This window comes from Arthrobotrys flagrans (assembly GCF_004000055.1).
Source record: "Arthrobotrys flagrans strain CBS H-5679 chromosome Unknown unitig_0, whole genome shotgun sequence".
NCBI classification, from domain to species: domain Eukaryota; kingdom Fungi; phylum Ascomycota; class Orbiliomycetes; order Orbiliales; family Orbiliaceae; genus Arthrobotrys; species Arthrobotrys flagrans.
The window spans coordinates 5400881-5417513 of NW_027137550.1; the positions used below are offsets into that span (position 1 = coordinate 5400881).

The 16633-nt window shown below is 46.1% G+C and overlaps 3 protein-coding genes across 3 annotated transcripts; 2 read left to right on the forward strand and 1 right to left on the reverse strand.

Annotated features, from left to right (window-relative positions):
• Positions 1–715: 715 nt before the first annotated feature.
• Positions 716–2554, forward strand: DFL_004595 (uncharacterized protein; the record flags this gene model as incomplete). The annotated part of the gene is made up of 6 exons (XM_067633715.1): positions 716–794; positions 962–981; positions 1419–1441; positions 1658–1727; positions 1880–2155; positions 2399–2554. 6 exons carry the CDS (start codon positions 716–718, stop codon positions 2552–2554), a joined length of 624 nt encoding a protein of 207 aa, XP_067491857.1.
• Positions 2555–4680: 2126 nt separating this feature from the next.
• DFL_004596 (uncharacterized protein) lies at positions 4681–8164 on the reverse strand (the record flags this gene model as incomplete). Its single annotated transcript, XM_067633716.1, has 7 exons — positions 4681–4937; positions 5024–5470; positions 5547–7298; positions 7352–7405; positions 7467–7784; positions 7853–7928; positions 8018–8164. 7 exons carry the CDS (start codon positions 8162–8164, stop codon positions 4681–4683), a joined length of 3051 nt encoding a protein of 1016 aa, XP_067491858.1.
• A 2823-nt stretch (positions 8165–10987) lies between these two features.
• Positions 10988–15501, forward strand: DFL_004597 (uncharacterized protein; the record flags this gene model as incomplete). Its single annotated transcript, XM_067633717.1, has 10 exons — positions 10988–11013; positions 11113–11711; positions 11777–12760; positions 12832–12920; positions 12998–13356; positions 13415–13731; positions 13798–14160; positions 14214–14455; positions 14524–14673; positions 14731–15501. The coding sequence occupies 10 exons, from the start codon at positions 10988–10990 to the stop codon at positions 15499–15501; spliced, it is 3900 nt and encodes a 1299-aa protein (XP_067491859.1).
• Positions 15502–16633: the final 1132 nt, after the last annotated feature.

Consider the following 16633-nt stretch of genomic DNA (forward strand, 5'->3'; position numbering starts at 1 on the left):
CAATCACCCGAAAGTCTGTTTCTCAAGATTTGATTCAAAAACAAGAAGGCCATGGGCCACGTTGATATCATACCGGTGCCTTAGCTTACGTAGTTTAATAGTACTATATTGGAACCTACGAACAGAGCTATCTACAAGCTGCGACATGTTGCAATATGTAATATGCAATTAAACGTGCATGAATAGGATTTATACCAGCCACCAGTAAATCGTCGATACGCTATGTTTCGTATAGAATTGCTTGCTTATAGAACCAAATGCGAAATGCACTTCCCGCAGAAGCATACCATTTCGGGTCCGAAGATACCAAGTCTAACGTTGACGTGGAAATGCAAAAATGCGTTGCTCGGTAATCAGCAGCCAATCGATGGCATCATATGTCGTTCTTTGTGGAGCAAAGTCCAACAATTGCCAGAACCCAAAAGGCCCCGTTGGGAAGGTAAGACGTGGAGTCGACAAAGTATCTATTTCTAACCTCAATCAACCCACTTGAATTCAGACACCGTTGCGGAACTCCAGTTCTTCAAATTACCACATTTGCCAATTACGCTTGTAAGTTGCCTGTTCATACCTCCTCGAGACATTTGGGCGACGGAGATATGCCCGATCTAGACCAATGTTGCAACACGATGCCTGAATTAACGCACCAGCCGAGACAGAAACCAGAATCTGAAGAATCAGAGTCTCATATCAGCCAGCCTATCCTTAAGCAAAGATGGCAGTCAATCCTAAGTTTGCCGCCCATGTCTTCGCCGTTAATGGCGGAAGTAGACCTGTCCATACCCTCGAACTGTGTAAGTCAGCTCTAGCTCTCGGGCGACTGCGCATTCAATTGGGACTGAATAGTTCCCGATTTGGGCTGTTGTCATTTATCACATTTTCAACACATCCACCATACAGGAGCTAGGCTGACCCGTTGGCCCTCGCCTTGTCACATATTTTCGGGACGGGCCTGGTGTAGATCTCGATTTTGTTTGCCCTGTAAGTGGCGCGCCCTGTGCTCGGATTTCAACTGTTGTTGGATTGCCTGGTCCACAGCTACCTGTGGATTCGGCCGGAGGAACACTAAAACCTAAACCCACCGGATTGCGAACAATTTCCCATTTTCTGACCCCTCTGCTTCTGTTGAAATCTGTTGGATGTGTATTCGCCCTTCCTTGTTCCCGTGTCTCAGTGGGCGCAGAGGAGGCTTCAGCCGTCCTTGCCGCCCGACTACCAACTCTACTGCAGGAAATAGGATCTCTTTTCACATTATTCTTGGTCTTAAGTTGTTTTGTCTATCGCTCCGGCTGAAGGGATTGTCTGCGTGAACGCTCAGTGTCAAGGGCTCAGCTTTACGTAAACAGCTCATGGGAGCTTTGATAACGTTACGGGAAAGCTAACTACTGGTTCATCTCATGCAATCGTGTGATACATAGTACTCTGCCAAACTTTGGAAAAGGTGCGTTTAACAAATCCTCTTGTCCTTGCTAGTGTGGCTACGGGGCACGGCTCGAAAGTCGTAAGGGAGTTACGTCGTACGGGTGGCAGTGGGGATCCAAAGTCTATGGGGACCACTATACCCTACATGGTCTTTTAGGACTTCTAATACGAGGAAAAATAAACTACATAAGCATCACTAACATTCCTGAGTTTTGTTTCTTGTTTGATATCTCAGGATCAACGAAGATGTGATTCCTCATCTGAAGGCGACGAAGCCTGATCAAGTGGAGATCATATTCCGCCAGGTACGTACACTGCAGCTTCCTAGACAAAATTTACTCCCTACATCCCTGGTCGAAAATTATCTCGAGACGATTTCTTCGGTTCATGTTCTAGGACTACGCTCCATGAGTCTCACGCATTTCGGTACTTTGCTAACCGACTTTGCCTTCGAAAGCTTATTCAACCGTGGCATCCATCGTCCACTCTTGTCCATGAATCCGCGCTCGCCGTCGAGAGGGTTGACCCCGGAAAGTTCTGGGAGTACTCGAATGCCCTGTTCGGTGCCCAGAAGGAATACTTCGACGTCAATGTCGTGAATGAAACCCGTAACCAGACGTACGAACGACTCGCCGAGCTCGCGGGTACCGTGGGAGTCGACAAGGATGCCATTTATAAGCTGTTGCATATTGCAGACAAACCGGATGGAGATGCTTATAACATCGGGAATCAGGTGGGTTATTTGTTTTTTTTTCTTGCTTTGTTTAATTCGTAGGCTTTGTTTTCTTTCCTTCTTTCTTTTTTTTCGCACTCATTCATAAATGTAGTTCGTTTACTGCTACTATAATTGGAAGTTCTTGGAAGAAGTCGGAGGGAGTTGGACGGACCGTCTATTCGTCTATTGACTTATGCTACGAGTGAGACCGGAATACAAGATCATCATTGCTAATACATTATCTACCCGACGGGAATTTAGGTCACAAGCGATGTTAAATTCATCACCAAAGCGGCTCGGCAGGTATCTGCGCATGTGACGCCCACTGTGTTCTTTAATGGAGTTGTGGAAAATTCTATCAGCAGTGGCTGGACTTTGGACCAGTGGAAGGAATGGATTGACAACAACGTGGTTTGAATAAACGATACGGCAGGAATGAGGGGGCTGTATGATGCCATGCAGTTGTCAATCCTTGCTTGAAAAATGCCGATTTCTGTGAGAAAGGAAAGAAAACAGGGAATCGGAGGTGCAAAATGCGATCTTTTTCGCTTCGTTTTGTTTCTAACCTCTTTGCTTTGAGTTAGCTTATCGCGTCATCGTGCTTTTATGCGCCGGGAATAAATGATAAGATATTGATCGTTATGGAATGAATCTACATCTTCAGGACGTTAGATCGGATGAACGTGAGGTTTTGATATGGCCGTGAAGGAAGATCCTACCCTGGTCATGTAATGCAATGTATTGCTTCGTGGCCGAGCATATCCGCTGAAAATTGACACGACAGTGACTTGATCAAGAGGTATCTGGGCCAGGCAAGAGAATGGTAGAACTACTTGCCGTCATAACCTGAGGTTTTATGATATTATATTTGACAGCTGGTACTTGTCTAGACGCAAAGACGGGTGCTGGCCCGGTTTGACAGCTTGCTTCGGGCGACAGATTCACGTCTTCTGGGCGACGGTGATTTGCAATATTTGATACAGGCCCGACATAACGTTCTAAGCTCTTTGAGCTTGTCCTGGTGTACTGTTCTAGATCGTATCGAGCGGTTTGTAAACCAAGACTTATTCTTACGACTACGTAGACGATATATTAAAAAGCTATATGTTCCGTTACTATCCGCTTAGGCAAGTCAATAACTTGATCTCGAGATGTTAAGATTTCGGCATTAAATTAACACCGAGCTGCAGGACTTCATTCTTAAAAGAGTACATAACTACAGATTCTCGCTTCAAGCCCCGGTGGTGCCTGTCAATTCTCCAGCTGCAAGGTAAAAGTTTTTCCTGGCTGGGTGCTTAGCTATTACCCTAGGATTGTATCTAAGTTGACAATCAACCAGGCCTTTGGGGGTTCGCAATATGTGTCATATAGTCAGCTGTGCCACATCTTCTACTAGTATACTAGTACTAAGCCTATTCTAAAACAGTTTTTCACATCTAATTGTGAAAGCCCTCGCTCTTGATCTCTGAAATTCCTAGGATGCATGTACACGTCGACACAATTCGCTTTTGTACTTATCGGCGAACCGTTGGCGACAGACATCCCCGGACTCTCGTGTATAAACATAGGATTTGAGTGCCCTCCTAATCCGCATGCGGCTTGGAATTCTGTGGGTGATATTTGACTGCGATTAATACTTCCTGGTCGTCCCGTAGACTTAAATTCATAGGTGTCCAATGTATGCTCCCCGGTTCTATACTACGAACCCTTACCTAGTTAAGTTGCCGTCGGCCTAGCCTTGTTGTACTTGGTTAGTTATATTTTCTAACCTATTTTTTTTTTTTTTTTTTTATATAAGTCCAGCTATGACAGAAACCTAAGATCACATCCTCTTTCGCATTTATTCCTACTTGAGTCTAAGGCCGCGAATTCGCGAAATTAATGTAGCACTATCAAATCTTATGGTGCCACATCGGTGGCATGCCAGCGTATGCTCGAAGGATTTGTATTGTGTCGGGCCTCACAAAATACAACGTCTGTACAACGAATATGTTTCCCCCCCTGTTGAACAATTTAATTGATTTTACTTCTTTAGGGGGTTTTTTAAATTTTAAGGGAAAAGGCTTTGTATTGATTAAGAGTTTAGGATATAATTATACAATCCCATTTGAAGTTCTAACTCTTTTAAGTAGTATACTAGCTAGTAGGTTGTCGTTATTTGTGGTGATTTCCCAAGCCCACGTGGCGAGGTAACACAAGGTTTTACTCTATATTGCAACATGTCGCTTCCTAAACACTGAATTAAAGGATTTAGCTCAATGGAACCTTTGAAAATGATAATCAAGATCTTGAACATTTTTAGGTTTCAAATACAAGTGTGTACTAGGACACCGATATCAGCCGATTATTCTGAATAAAATTTCACCGTGTTCGCTCTGGGATGTTTTTATCTAGATATATCTAACTAACATCACTGGAGGCTTTCGATAAAAGTAGAATGTAAAATATACACTAAATAAGTGAGAATATCTATATATTTATTTACAAACGTTCGTCGAGTGATAATCTCGCACTAGAGATATCATAAAATGTCAATGTCCGGTTTATACGGTAGCAGTACAATTACCGAGTCTCTCTATGACACCCGCACAACGATCACAAGCTTCTACCTCACTCCTTGACGTATACATCCAGCATCTTGGGCACTTCTGTCCCTTCGCTGGTACGGCAATGGCCGTCCCTTCCTCTGACAACAGGTTAAACGGCTTAGAGTATGACCATGCTCCTTCGTCTAGGTTTGTGGGTTGGGAGGTGGAAACGTAAACTTTTGAGCAAAGGAGGATGGCGGTAAGTTCTGATTCTATTATGAATGGGTTTGGTATTAGCACTCCTTTTCTTCTTCTTTCTCAAAATTCGTCAAAGTGGGGAAGAGTATTATTGACTTACCAATTTCCTTCAAAAACTTCTGTGACTCACCACCCTCAGGCACAACGAGGATGATATCCGCCTCCAAATTCGCCCTCAAACTCTTTGCATTCCTTGCATCCTCAACCGCGAGATTAACGGCTTCCACGCAACTATCGAAGGATTGGAATTTCCTTCCTAACTCCTTTGCGGCATCGCCAGACCACTCTGCTGGCGGTTCGGTCCATTTACTCCTTACTGGCTGTTCCATATTTTGTGTAATAGCCGGAGTAGAGTGGCTCCAGATTTCTTCTGTTAGTAGTGGAACGATTGGAGATAAGATGTTGAGGTAGTGCTTGAGGATGTAGAAGAGGGTTGTTTGTGCGGATGCACGAGAGATGCCGTCGTCGACGTAGAGCCTATCTTTGAGGATGTTGAGGTAGAATGCTGATATGAATACTTTGTTGAAGACGTTGGTTGAGTGGAAGACTGCGCGGATTTTGTTAGCAAGACTTTTTCATGGTCCTGATGGGAAAATAAGATGGAATATAGTCCAATAACTTACTTTTGCTAAAGGCCAAGGTATCATACTCCGCCTTCGAGGACTGATTTAGCTCTGCGAGACGGTATAGAGCGTATTGGTCGATCCTAAGAAGTTCATCATACGGTACTTCCTTTCCATCCCAATCCCCAAGATTTCCAAGCAAGAATCTACCTGTCATCCTATACTTCCTCAGGGCCTCCTGCGCGAATCTCAACACATTCTCGCCAATAGTTCCATCGGCTGTAAATTCTGTCATAGCAACCCAAAGTCTCAAAGTATCGATATCAGGACTTTGTTCCTTCTTGGCTGGCTGTGATGGCTCTGTCACTGCCTTTGGTTTCTTTTCTGCCTTCTGTTTCTTCGCTTTCCCGGGATTTTGTGCAACTTTTGCCATCTGGCCAGCTCGTTGCCAATACGACCCGTCAATGATTTCTTGAGGGCTGATGATATTCCCCAAAGACTTTGACATTTTCTTTCCCTTCTCATCGAGAACAAATCCGTGTGTGACTACTTTCTCGTAAGGTGCCTTCCCTGTGCTCGCTACACAAGTAAGAAGCGAAGATTGAAACCATCCACGATGTTGATCTGATCCTTCAAGGTAGATGTCTACTAACGCACGACCTTCCCGCTCCCCGAGTTTCTCGCGAATAAGTGTCCAACTGGTTCCACTGTCAAACCAGACATCCATTGTTTCTATCCCGCGCTTGTATTTCTTATCACGGTATTGAGGGGCCACCCATTCTTCGGAATCCGGGTCAGACCACCATGCATCTGTACCCTTCTTCTCAATGACAGAGATGATATGTTCGACGCTTTCTTCGGTCAGGAGAGCATCACCGCTCTCTACTTCATATAAGGCGGGAATTGGAACACCCCATGTTCTTTGTCGGGAAATACACCATTCATCACGGCCTGAGACGTAGGCATGGAGACGGTGCTGACCGGCTTCGGGGACGAACTGGAGTTTTTTAATTTCGGATAGAGCAGACTCTTTGATCATTTCTACGCCGGCGAACCATTGTGGGGTTGCACGTTGGATGATGGGGAGTTTTGTACGCCAATCGTAAGGGTATTTGTGCTGGAATTTGGGTTGACAGCCGAGGAGGACGTTGTGGTCTGAGAGGAGGGAAAGGAGTTTGTCTTGTCCGGCAAAGAGGACGGGAAGTCCGGTTAGGTCATAGGTGGGCAGGGCGTCTGAAGTATAGTTTCCGGAGTCGTCAATTGGGGAGAACGGTTGGATGTTATGTTTTTGACAGGTGAGATAATCTTCCATGCCATGGCCTGGCGCACAGTGAACGAGACCTGTGCCTGTGTCCGAAGTAACATAGTCCGCTGCGAGGATTGGATGTGGAGGAGTAGTTGCAGGGAAGAGAGGATGATTGTAAGTTATGTCTAAAAGAGCCTTTCCAGGGATATCTTTGATGATGACCTCAAGTTCCTCATTCATGAGCTTTTGTAGATGCTCGACCCGCTCTTCACCCACTAAAAGTTGACCATGCTTCGGAGAGTTTACCACTACATACTTGAGATCTGGGTTGACTAAGATGGCAAGGTTTCCTGGGATAGACCATGGTGTAGTAGTCCAGATGGCTGCACTGATGGTTTTATCAATTTTGGGGAGCGAGGAAAGGTAAGAGCCTAGGTTTGCAAGTGGAAACCTGATAGTGGCCGCCTTGCTATTGTGGGCTTCATTGTATTCGAGCTCAGCCTCAGCGAGAGCGGTTCTCGAACTAGGTGACCAATATACGGGCTTGAAGTGCCTGTAGATAAGGCCTAGGGTATTATCGTCAGTAGATGAGCAGTGTTTAAATTTAATAGTATCTTACCTTTCTTGATCATTTCTTTGAACACACGAAGTTGTCGAACTTCATATTCCAGGTCTACCAGCAATTCGTTTAGTAAAGAGTAGTACAGTATAGACTATGCAGTGAAATAGTGTACCCATTGTCCTATATGCATTTTCCCAGTCACCGATGACACCCCAGCTTCTGAATCCTGCTTTCTGCGCTTCAACCGTTTCTGCGGCAAGCTTTCGGGCAAGTCCACGTATTTCAGTGGCATGAAGATCTTTATTTTTCTCGATAGCCTCTGCGGGCGACATTACAGATACGTCTTCAGTTGTGCCACGGATGTTCTGCAGAGCTTTGAGCTCGATAGGAAGCCCATGACAGTCCCATCCTGGGATGTAGGATACCCTTTTGCCCAATTTGATGTTATATCGGACAATGATGTCCTTGAGGATTTTGTTCATGGCATGGCCTGGATTGAATGATTGTTATTTTAGACCATATCCCCGGCTAAGGCATACAATATATATAATTCCTAACCTGTATGTAGTGCACCGTTTGCGAATGGAGGGCCATCGTGGAATACAAATGTTTTGTCACTGGATAAATTCTCCCACTGGAAATATAATTATAATGTATCTTAGAATTAGTCTTTGTCTACTTGAAAATATAGATATTATGAATAAAATAAAAAGGGGAACTAACCTGCCACTTATATAAGTCGTCCGTACATTTCTCAAGAAGTTCTTTGGCAGAAGCCGGAGTCAGAGTACTTCTGATAGGAAATGTTGTGGTTGGTAACTTGAGGGTATCTTTCAGATTGACCCTGGAGTTCAGTGTTGCTGAAGTCATGATGGATCTCTTCCCGTGTTTTGTGATTTGGAAAAGAGACCTCATCATCTCGAGCGCCCGCAACCTTTATGCTAGATTACGGGAGGACTTTGTAGTCATACATGTGAGTCAATGGGGGGTGTTGCCGGTTATGAGATGCGGTTGGCTGCATAGGAAGACCGGTTCCTGGTAAGCTTGGTTCTCTCGAGCCGTTACATCGAAACTTGAAGTTCAGGTCCAGCTAATGACAAAGGTACCCACATTGACGGATAATCGGACCAATACGACGGGGAAAAAAAAAGGGAACTAGGCAGCAGCGACGGCTCTAAAGCCTCTCATGCATAACATTCAGGACTTACTTCTTACTTGGAACCGGCACATCTGCATCAATATCAAATCTTCTTCTGTTGTTTTTCTGAAACAGTGCAGCAGAAGAGGTTTTGGTGGAAATTTCAGCTGGGCAAACGCCGCCTGCCATTGGCTTGCGTTGAAATGGACAAACATCGCAACACTTTTGCGAATTAGCGAGTACTTGGCTGCAGGCACACGGCACAAACGATCCAACCCGAACGGACTTCGAGGCTGCCCGAACCGACCATAACATAATGGCCTGCACGACCCGGCCTTGAGCTGCACGCACCTCCTCGCATGAAAAGCATTCGAGCTGGTTGGCCCCACGTGAGGGCTCGCTAATATCAATGAATGGCCATAGCTAGCTGATTCCCGTCTTAGAACCCGAAGCCGGGCGGATCGGAGGCGTTCCATCCCAGCAAGCTAAGCAGCGAGAGAGCATGGGGGCCCATAATACCACCCCGCCGTAAAGAGCACCGCGCGTCGAATCGAAATATTGCAAGCAGACCAGCCAACCAGCCGGACGGTTGGGATGTTGGACGGGCGTCAGGCAGCAGCAGGCAAAGCCCGTTAGTATATGTAGCTCTCGTCCCGCTGTTGTCCATGACATCTGGAGCTTGATTTAAGCTTAAAAGGACGGCATGTCATGGAAGTTGGAAGCTCTGATATGTGCTGGTTGCTTTCTTAGTCCCCTGCACCTTTCCGCTCTCTTTTTAACGACGGCTTGGGAGGGATGGGCAGTTGCTTTCTGGTCGAGTTCGACCTCAAGGATGCATTCGTTAACGTTCATTCATTCATTCATTCATTGCAATGCAATGCAACGGGACGCCCAGCTCTAACCACGGCAGCAGCCACAGTCCAGCAAACTTTTCCTTTATTAAAAACCAGGTCCGACTAATAACCGATCTAGCTAACCAAGGATAGTTACTATCAGAGAAGGTTATACGCCATTTGCTCGGTCAGTCGGTCCATCTCTTCTGCCTCGTGCAACCGCTTTGATTATCTTTCGGAGGGAAGTTGAGGGAAAAGACAAAAGTCTGGGCACGTGTGTTGTTGCCTCCAACAGAAAGGAGTCCTGACGGAAAATGGATGAATTGGGCAGGCGGAATTCTCCTCCCTGATGTTCCCCAGCTCCTTAGCATTCTGGGCTTGACTCCTGGCTTGCTTGTGCCTGCTTGCTTTCTTGTCTTGCTCGCTGGACATGGACGGATCCGACTGGCACTGGACTGGAACGAACTGAGCCGAATTGGACTGGACTGGATTTGACTGGACTGGGAAAGAGGTGATCAGTTGGGTTGAATGATAATACATTCTTCCTCGTCAATATACCCTTACGATACGACGGAGTATCCTGTATTGTCCTATCCTGTAGTACTTACGCCATCTTGTAGACCGCCATCTCGTCGTCTTGTGGGCGGGGTCTCGTGGGGGTCCCATAGCACACACACCGAAGGCATAGCCGTCTTTCCCCCCCTTCCGCTCGAACTATCGATCCATCGCTTGCTCCTTCGGTGCATTATTCGGTACTGTGTGTGCAGCACAGCGGCCGTATTTACTAAGAATACGTACTTACGTTAAGACTTAAGTGCAAAAGAAAGAACGAAAGACAGAAAGATAGAAAACGAGAAAGAAAGACAGAAAGAAAGGTATCCATCCATCCTTTTGACGAAATCGAATGTACAAACGATGCACACCCACCGCATAGACGCAGCAACAGCAGTAGCCATACATACACTACCCGATAGTTATAGTCGATCCTGCTGTCGAAGCAGCTGTTCGTTATTCTTCTCTGCATTTGTGAGCAGAGCCTTCTAACGTTAGCTAGTTCCGTTCCAAAGCAAAGGTTCCGACGTTCCGAGTATCTTAATCTTGTTGTATCACATCTTTTTGCTTGAGCAGGGGTTGGCTTCTACCTACACCAACCCAAGGCAGGTTCTGTCCTTATCTCACGCGACGTCACGGATCCCGACTTCTTTGCCCATGTTCTATAATCGCTTAAAGATATTCCGACCGACTGTGTAAGAGCGACGGCGACTCTCTATTCTTTTCAACTTCAAACACGGCTGGGAGCTTCTTTTTGTCCAGAGTTTGATCGACATCCCTCTTTCTTTTCTGTGCGGTGGAGTCCATTCGACAAAGCTGCTGCTTGTAGCGCACATGCAGCAGCAGTATTCCAAAATTCAGCCCGGCGGACGGCAATAATCCACACCAATCACTCGAACCATTGCATCCCACCTGCAGACTTGTTTTTCTTGGTTACGAGATTGGACAGTTGTCTTCCTCATTGGGCCGTTGGAAACTTGAGAACCCCATCAATATTTTCCAATATTGGGAGATTCAGGCCCACGGAATTGTGATACAACGAGAATTTTAGGCCTTTTCGTCCAATTCGCGATCGGTTTTCCGCTTATAGCTGTAAATCCTTGCTTCGGATCACAGTTTTCCGCTTGGATCAAGTCCCTGTTCGAGCTTTAGACTCGTCCTTGATACCATATGAGCTCAATGCTAGACCGCTCGGTGTAAGTTACCCCGACTTTTTGGCTCTCGCTTCCGCCCGGATACCCCGAGAGATATATCGATATAAAAACAATAATTCCTAAGCGTTATATTCTCTTTAGATCCATATCCTCAGGTCGATCGCGAAATGATAACTCGATAGACAATGGAACGAGGAAGAACAGCTCGGCAGGTAGTTCTCTATCTGTTGCTTCCAAGGCAGCCAACGGTGTTAGTCACCGGAGGGCGCCTACGAACGGGTCAAACCTCTTCCGCCGGCGACATATCGATGTCATCGTCCGAAATATCCTCATAGCTTTAAGGAAACCTAAGCCTTCCGAAATCCACCTAGTATATCATCTTATCAGCCAATTAAATGCGATCTTGCAACTCCAACGCCGTTATATGACCGTTTCGGAGTCAACCTTTTTGGATGAAATTGTGACAGTACCTACTCTATTAAAAATTATCGATACTATCACAAAGGATGACTTTGTTGGTTGGCAGATTGCTAGCCATACGGACCATGGCTTGCTTTGCCGTGAGCTCCAGCTAAGGACGATTATCTGTGGATTGAGACTCTTACGGCTTCATGGCCTGAAAACTCTTGATGGAGAATTGCTGGATAACCTGACAAAGAAGTTACCATTTGCCGCGGATCCGAATAGGAGGAAGGAAAACGATGCGGCCGGCGAGGCCGATATATATAACTGGAACATTGGTATGTTAGAGGATAATTTCTGCGTCTTGTTTCCCCTGAATACCATGCTGATTTCCGATGCATAGATTTTTTGCTCGTTTATATCAGAAATTTCCTTTCGAGTCTTCCCGAAAGCCGAACTGCGAATGCTGCCATAGTCAGCAAGGTCATAACAAGCGCCTCCGGTCTAGCAGATGACCAAGCCGAAGTCATTCCCTTGAAGATCCTCAGCAAGTCAAGGGAGCTGTTAAGCCAACCAGACATATCAGACTCATCTCAAACAAACTGGTATAAAATATATATAGACTTGGACGACCTCAGTTGGAGCTTGGTGGAATGGCACAAACGAGCAAAGCTTTCGCAGGATGTGGCACCCGATGCACAGGAGCACAACTTGCACCTAATACAAGAGATCGAGGAACTTGTGGTGGAACAGCTCGAGCTAGTAATGGATAGACAGCTGTCACTCCTCGAACAAGCAGAAAACGAAAATACAGAGGCTCCGGAAGGCAAAGATCCAGAAACTGTCAAGAAATGCTCCGACGATGCTCAACATCTCGCATATTCATCTCTCGATCTCCTTCAGCAACTAGTGTTAGGAGCTCTAGGAGACGGCTCATTAAAACGAGCCCGAGAAATCTCGATGCATGTTGTAAAGTCGACAACAAAGAGCAGCCTCCGCTGCAAAGCATTCGACATCCTCTCCATATTAATGCAAAAAGGCGTTCTTTCTCTGATCCAACTTGACGCAGAGCTGAAGGGCTGGGACGTGGACAGCAGCTTCTATTTAATGGTTTTAGAACAACGGGATAGATCCCAATCCGCCATGCTAACCAAGCGACGGCTTGACGAGCAGAGCGAGGTTCAAACGGACCAGAGCATATTCAAACTCCCCGACAAAGAGCTCGATAATCCATACCAAGAACCAGAGCCGGAATCTGCATCACAGGTTGCTACCTTGAGCTTTAGGTCGCGGCCGAACGTATCAGTCCCCCTGCTTGCCGACTTGGATGAGTGGCGGACCTTCCTATCTGAGATTGAGTTGGAGCTAGAGTGCGAAGGCAGAAAAGGTACCATCCACGGGAACCACTCAACCATGGATATAAGAGAAGCCGTTTTAGCTAATGCGAAATGGTTCTAGATGGGAAACCTTCGGATGATCTTGGAATCATGACATGTGGTTGCGTGATGTCGGAGAAATTTGCCCGATTCGAGTTGCAACGCAGTATTGTGAGTAACTTCATCCCTGTTCGATTACTCTTCTTCTTCATTGTGGGGCCACATGCTGATCGTAGCTTCTGCATTAGTGTCCTCGCTGTCATAGAGTGACGGAATGGAAACACCCTGCCGAGAAACTAAGGCGTATAGCAAAGCTGGTTGCCGGCAAGCGAATGGAAATGGGTGCCGTCCTTAATACGAATCATCGATTTAGCGTTGTGATATCCTCGCCGGGTGGGCCGGAAGAGTTTGAAGATGGAGCCTCGAGTGAAGTCGGAGGATCCACTGCCCCATCAGAGGTTGAAGATGCTATGGCAGTAGGGGCGGGGGCGGGTGGATTTCCAAAGGAGGTTTCATGGGAGAACCCCTCTATCAAATACACGCCATCCACTTTTAAACAGCTGTTCGGGGCTGTTCGGCCACGGACAGCTCAGCGTAACTCTGGAAAGTACGTTCTTGATATATATTTTCTAATTTATCGTATAACTAACTAGCCGATGGTGTAGCGATTCCGACGGGTCAAGAAGTACGTCGCGAAACCCCTCTATCACTGATACTGCTAGTGAAGAGAACCTGGCCGTCCCGGCGATGCCCTCAGGCTCGCTTCCAAATCGTCAAATAAGCGGCCGTATGGGCTCCAGCTCAATGTCTCCACTAGTACCTTTATCGACAACGAAACAAATCATCGGGATGGGGGGTATGGCGGGGATGCAACGGAGGCCAAGTGGTTCTGACCGATTCTCCGACCGATCTGGTCCGCCTTCTGCAAATGGTGGAGCATACACCGAGCCTACACCTAGGTCACCTGGCAGGGCCCAAGGAAGTAATTCTCCAATCGCCCCCAGAAAATTCCAAAGGCCGGCTCCGCTAAATACAAATGTATCGTCAGGTGGTATTTACGGCTCATATCCACGATCTGGTGCGACATTTCCCACATCACCCATAGGCCCTGCTTTGACACAAACCTCGTCTATAAGCTCGAGGCATAGAACGCCAAGCCTGCCGGTTGACACTTCGAGGACGAAGCCGTTGATGGGTTCTTTGCGGATGCATTCACCAAGCACAGCCCATCCGGAAGCTGAAGATGAGGCTGGTCCATCAGATTACCACACCCCGAGGAATGATAGGATTGCCAACTGGATCGATCGAAACCAAGAGGTTCCACAAGAAAATACCGTGATCCGACCACCTTTGAACCAACAGGAGGAGCATAGACACAACAAATTCGTGAAGAACTTCCCGTTCTACAAAGGTAAATTATATTGCCCCGCCAGTAATTGCGAAAGGAGGCTAACGCTCTAAAAGCTGAATATGTTCACCATATCCCAACCGGTGGCCGACTACGATTTGCTGATATCGTCGCTACCGCGATTTCTCCAAGCTGTACAAAGTTCGTCCTTCTGGAGCGGAAGAAATTCAAAGTATTCTCGATACTATCAAGCGAGAAGACGCCCGAGCTGCTTTGTGCCGGGAAATGCACTGGAGAGTACGGTCCGTTTACAAACCAATACGGCCTTATCTCCGCTGAGGACCGTGTCATGAGCAAGGTATGGGCATCCGAGAACCCTCTTTAGCTACATAGCTGGTGGTAAAGCTGACATCATGTGTACTGTAGCAAAAACGATTCGAGTATCTCTTTGCCGCCTGTAGCGATCAGCTGCTTGCCATTGCTGGGACAAGCGGTACGCTGAAAGTTCACGATTTGAGGGAAGATGGTCGGACGGTCTACACTTACATATCCGAATCATCTGATATTAAGTGCATGGTGAGAACAACTTCTCTTCATGACCTATTGGAAGAAATCCCACTAATATAGACCAAGGCAATGTCCGCGGACGGCTCTACAATCGCACTGGGAGTAGTTAACATGGAACACGGCAAAAACCAAACCATGATCGTTCTCCACCACCTCGACACGGCCCCAGAAGCCGGAAACGGCGGGGTGGGTTTAACAAAAATTATTGTTCCGTACACGGATACGACGGGAACGCTTTCCTTCTCCGACGATGGTGTTTACCTTGCTTGCAGTACCCTTCGGGAACCTCGATTCCTGGTCTATGACCTCGCTGCCCAACCTCCAAAGCTTGTTATGAAGTCTTCTCGAAAGCTCGATATTTCGCATGACGCTGAGGGGATTACATCTGTTAAATTCTTTCCGGGAAATCGACTCATGTGTGTTACTAGCGTTGCTACCGGCGCCATTCCGATTGTGGTGGATAATTGCATTGGCCTACTGGATTCGACAGGCCGTCAGGAACCTATTCGTCTTGTTACCAGACTCAACTCCGTAGGAGATAAGGTGCACGGGTGTTGCACATCCCCAACCGGAGAATCCCTCGCCGCACTCGACCGTTCCGGCAACGTTTTAGTTCTATACTTCCCTCTAGGATTAGTTAACGACGAAGGAAGAAGACCGAGATGTTTGAAGGTGGCGAAGGTGCAGGGCGCAATCAAGATGACAGAGGCTGCGTCTATGTCATTTTCTCCGGATGGGTATAGGTTGATTATTGTGGATCGAAAGGGCGATGTTACAATAATCGACTTTGCGGAACTGGATGATGGGAAGCTGAGTAAGAGCACTGCTTGGGAGTAATATTTTCGGTATTCTTTGGATTACCCGACTTTTATGACTATTTTCGTTCCGACTATTTAATATCTTGGAACCTTCACGACTATTTGCACGTTTTTCGATGACCTAAAAATCCTTTATTTCAGAAAAGTATCTTTTATACCCGATCTACCCCCCTTCCCCATCCCCTTTGATATTTACTATTGTCATTTTTCTTTGGCTCGTTTGCGCTTCGAATTCATTTAAAATGATACCACTATTCATGACATTTTCATCAAACCTGAGCGCCTTTGTTTTATTGTTCTCCTCAAAAAATCTTGTTTAAAATTATAAACCAGGAGGTTATGATATGTTAAGACGACACCCTTCACACCTTTTCCCTCCAAGCCTGTCCTTTTCATGAATTCAGTTGCAAAAACATTGCAGTGGCACTTACTCCCTGTTCATATAATATTTATCTTTCCCCTTCCCACTTCTGCATTTTTGCCATTGTCTGGTTAGATCCTCCGGAGGTGGTTCTTATCAAGTCTTTAAAATCTTGTCGATAAAAAAGAATATTATATATGTATTTATGAATAATAAATTTAAATAATTGAACCTTTGGGTATTATACCCTATGTATACTCAATTGGACGTCAATAAAAAGCTACGATATCACCGAGGCTTTGAATCCTCAAGATCTTTTGCAATTTTGAAACCACCAGTATCTCTCAGATGCTTCGAACGCCGCTCCGTCAAACACTTTATCTAGACAATCTGATTCCAAAACTTTCGATTTTGGGCGTGTAGTCTAGTGGTTATGATTTTTCCTTTACAGCTTCTGAGTTGAAATCGGAAAGGGTCCTCAGTTCGATCCTGAGCACGCTCAAATTTTTTAGGATTTCTTTTGCTATTTTACTTTTTGCTGGTTGAAGTGTCGGTTACCGTTTTGGTTTTGGCTTGGCGAGGAAGAGGTGATGTTGGAGGTTCTTGGGTGGACTCGAGGATGGTGTAATATTTAGGACTTTAGAAATTGTCTTCAAGGCTGCTTTTGGAATGTTATTTTTGGTTCGTTTGCGGAGACAGAGTTGATTCGAGGGATGAGTAGTTTTGGAGGGACTTCGATGGTTACAGAATTCTATATAATCGCTATTCGTAGGTGTATCTGCCCTCGAGG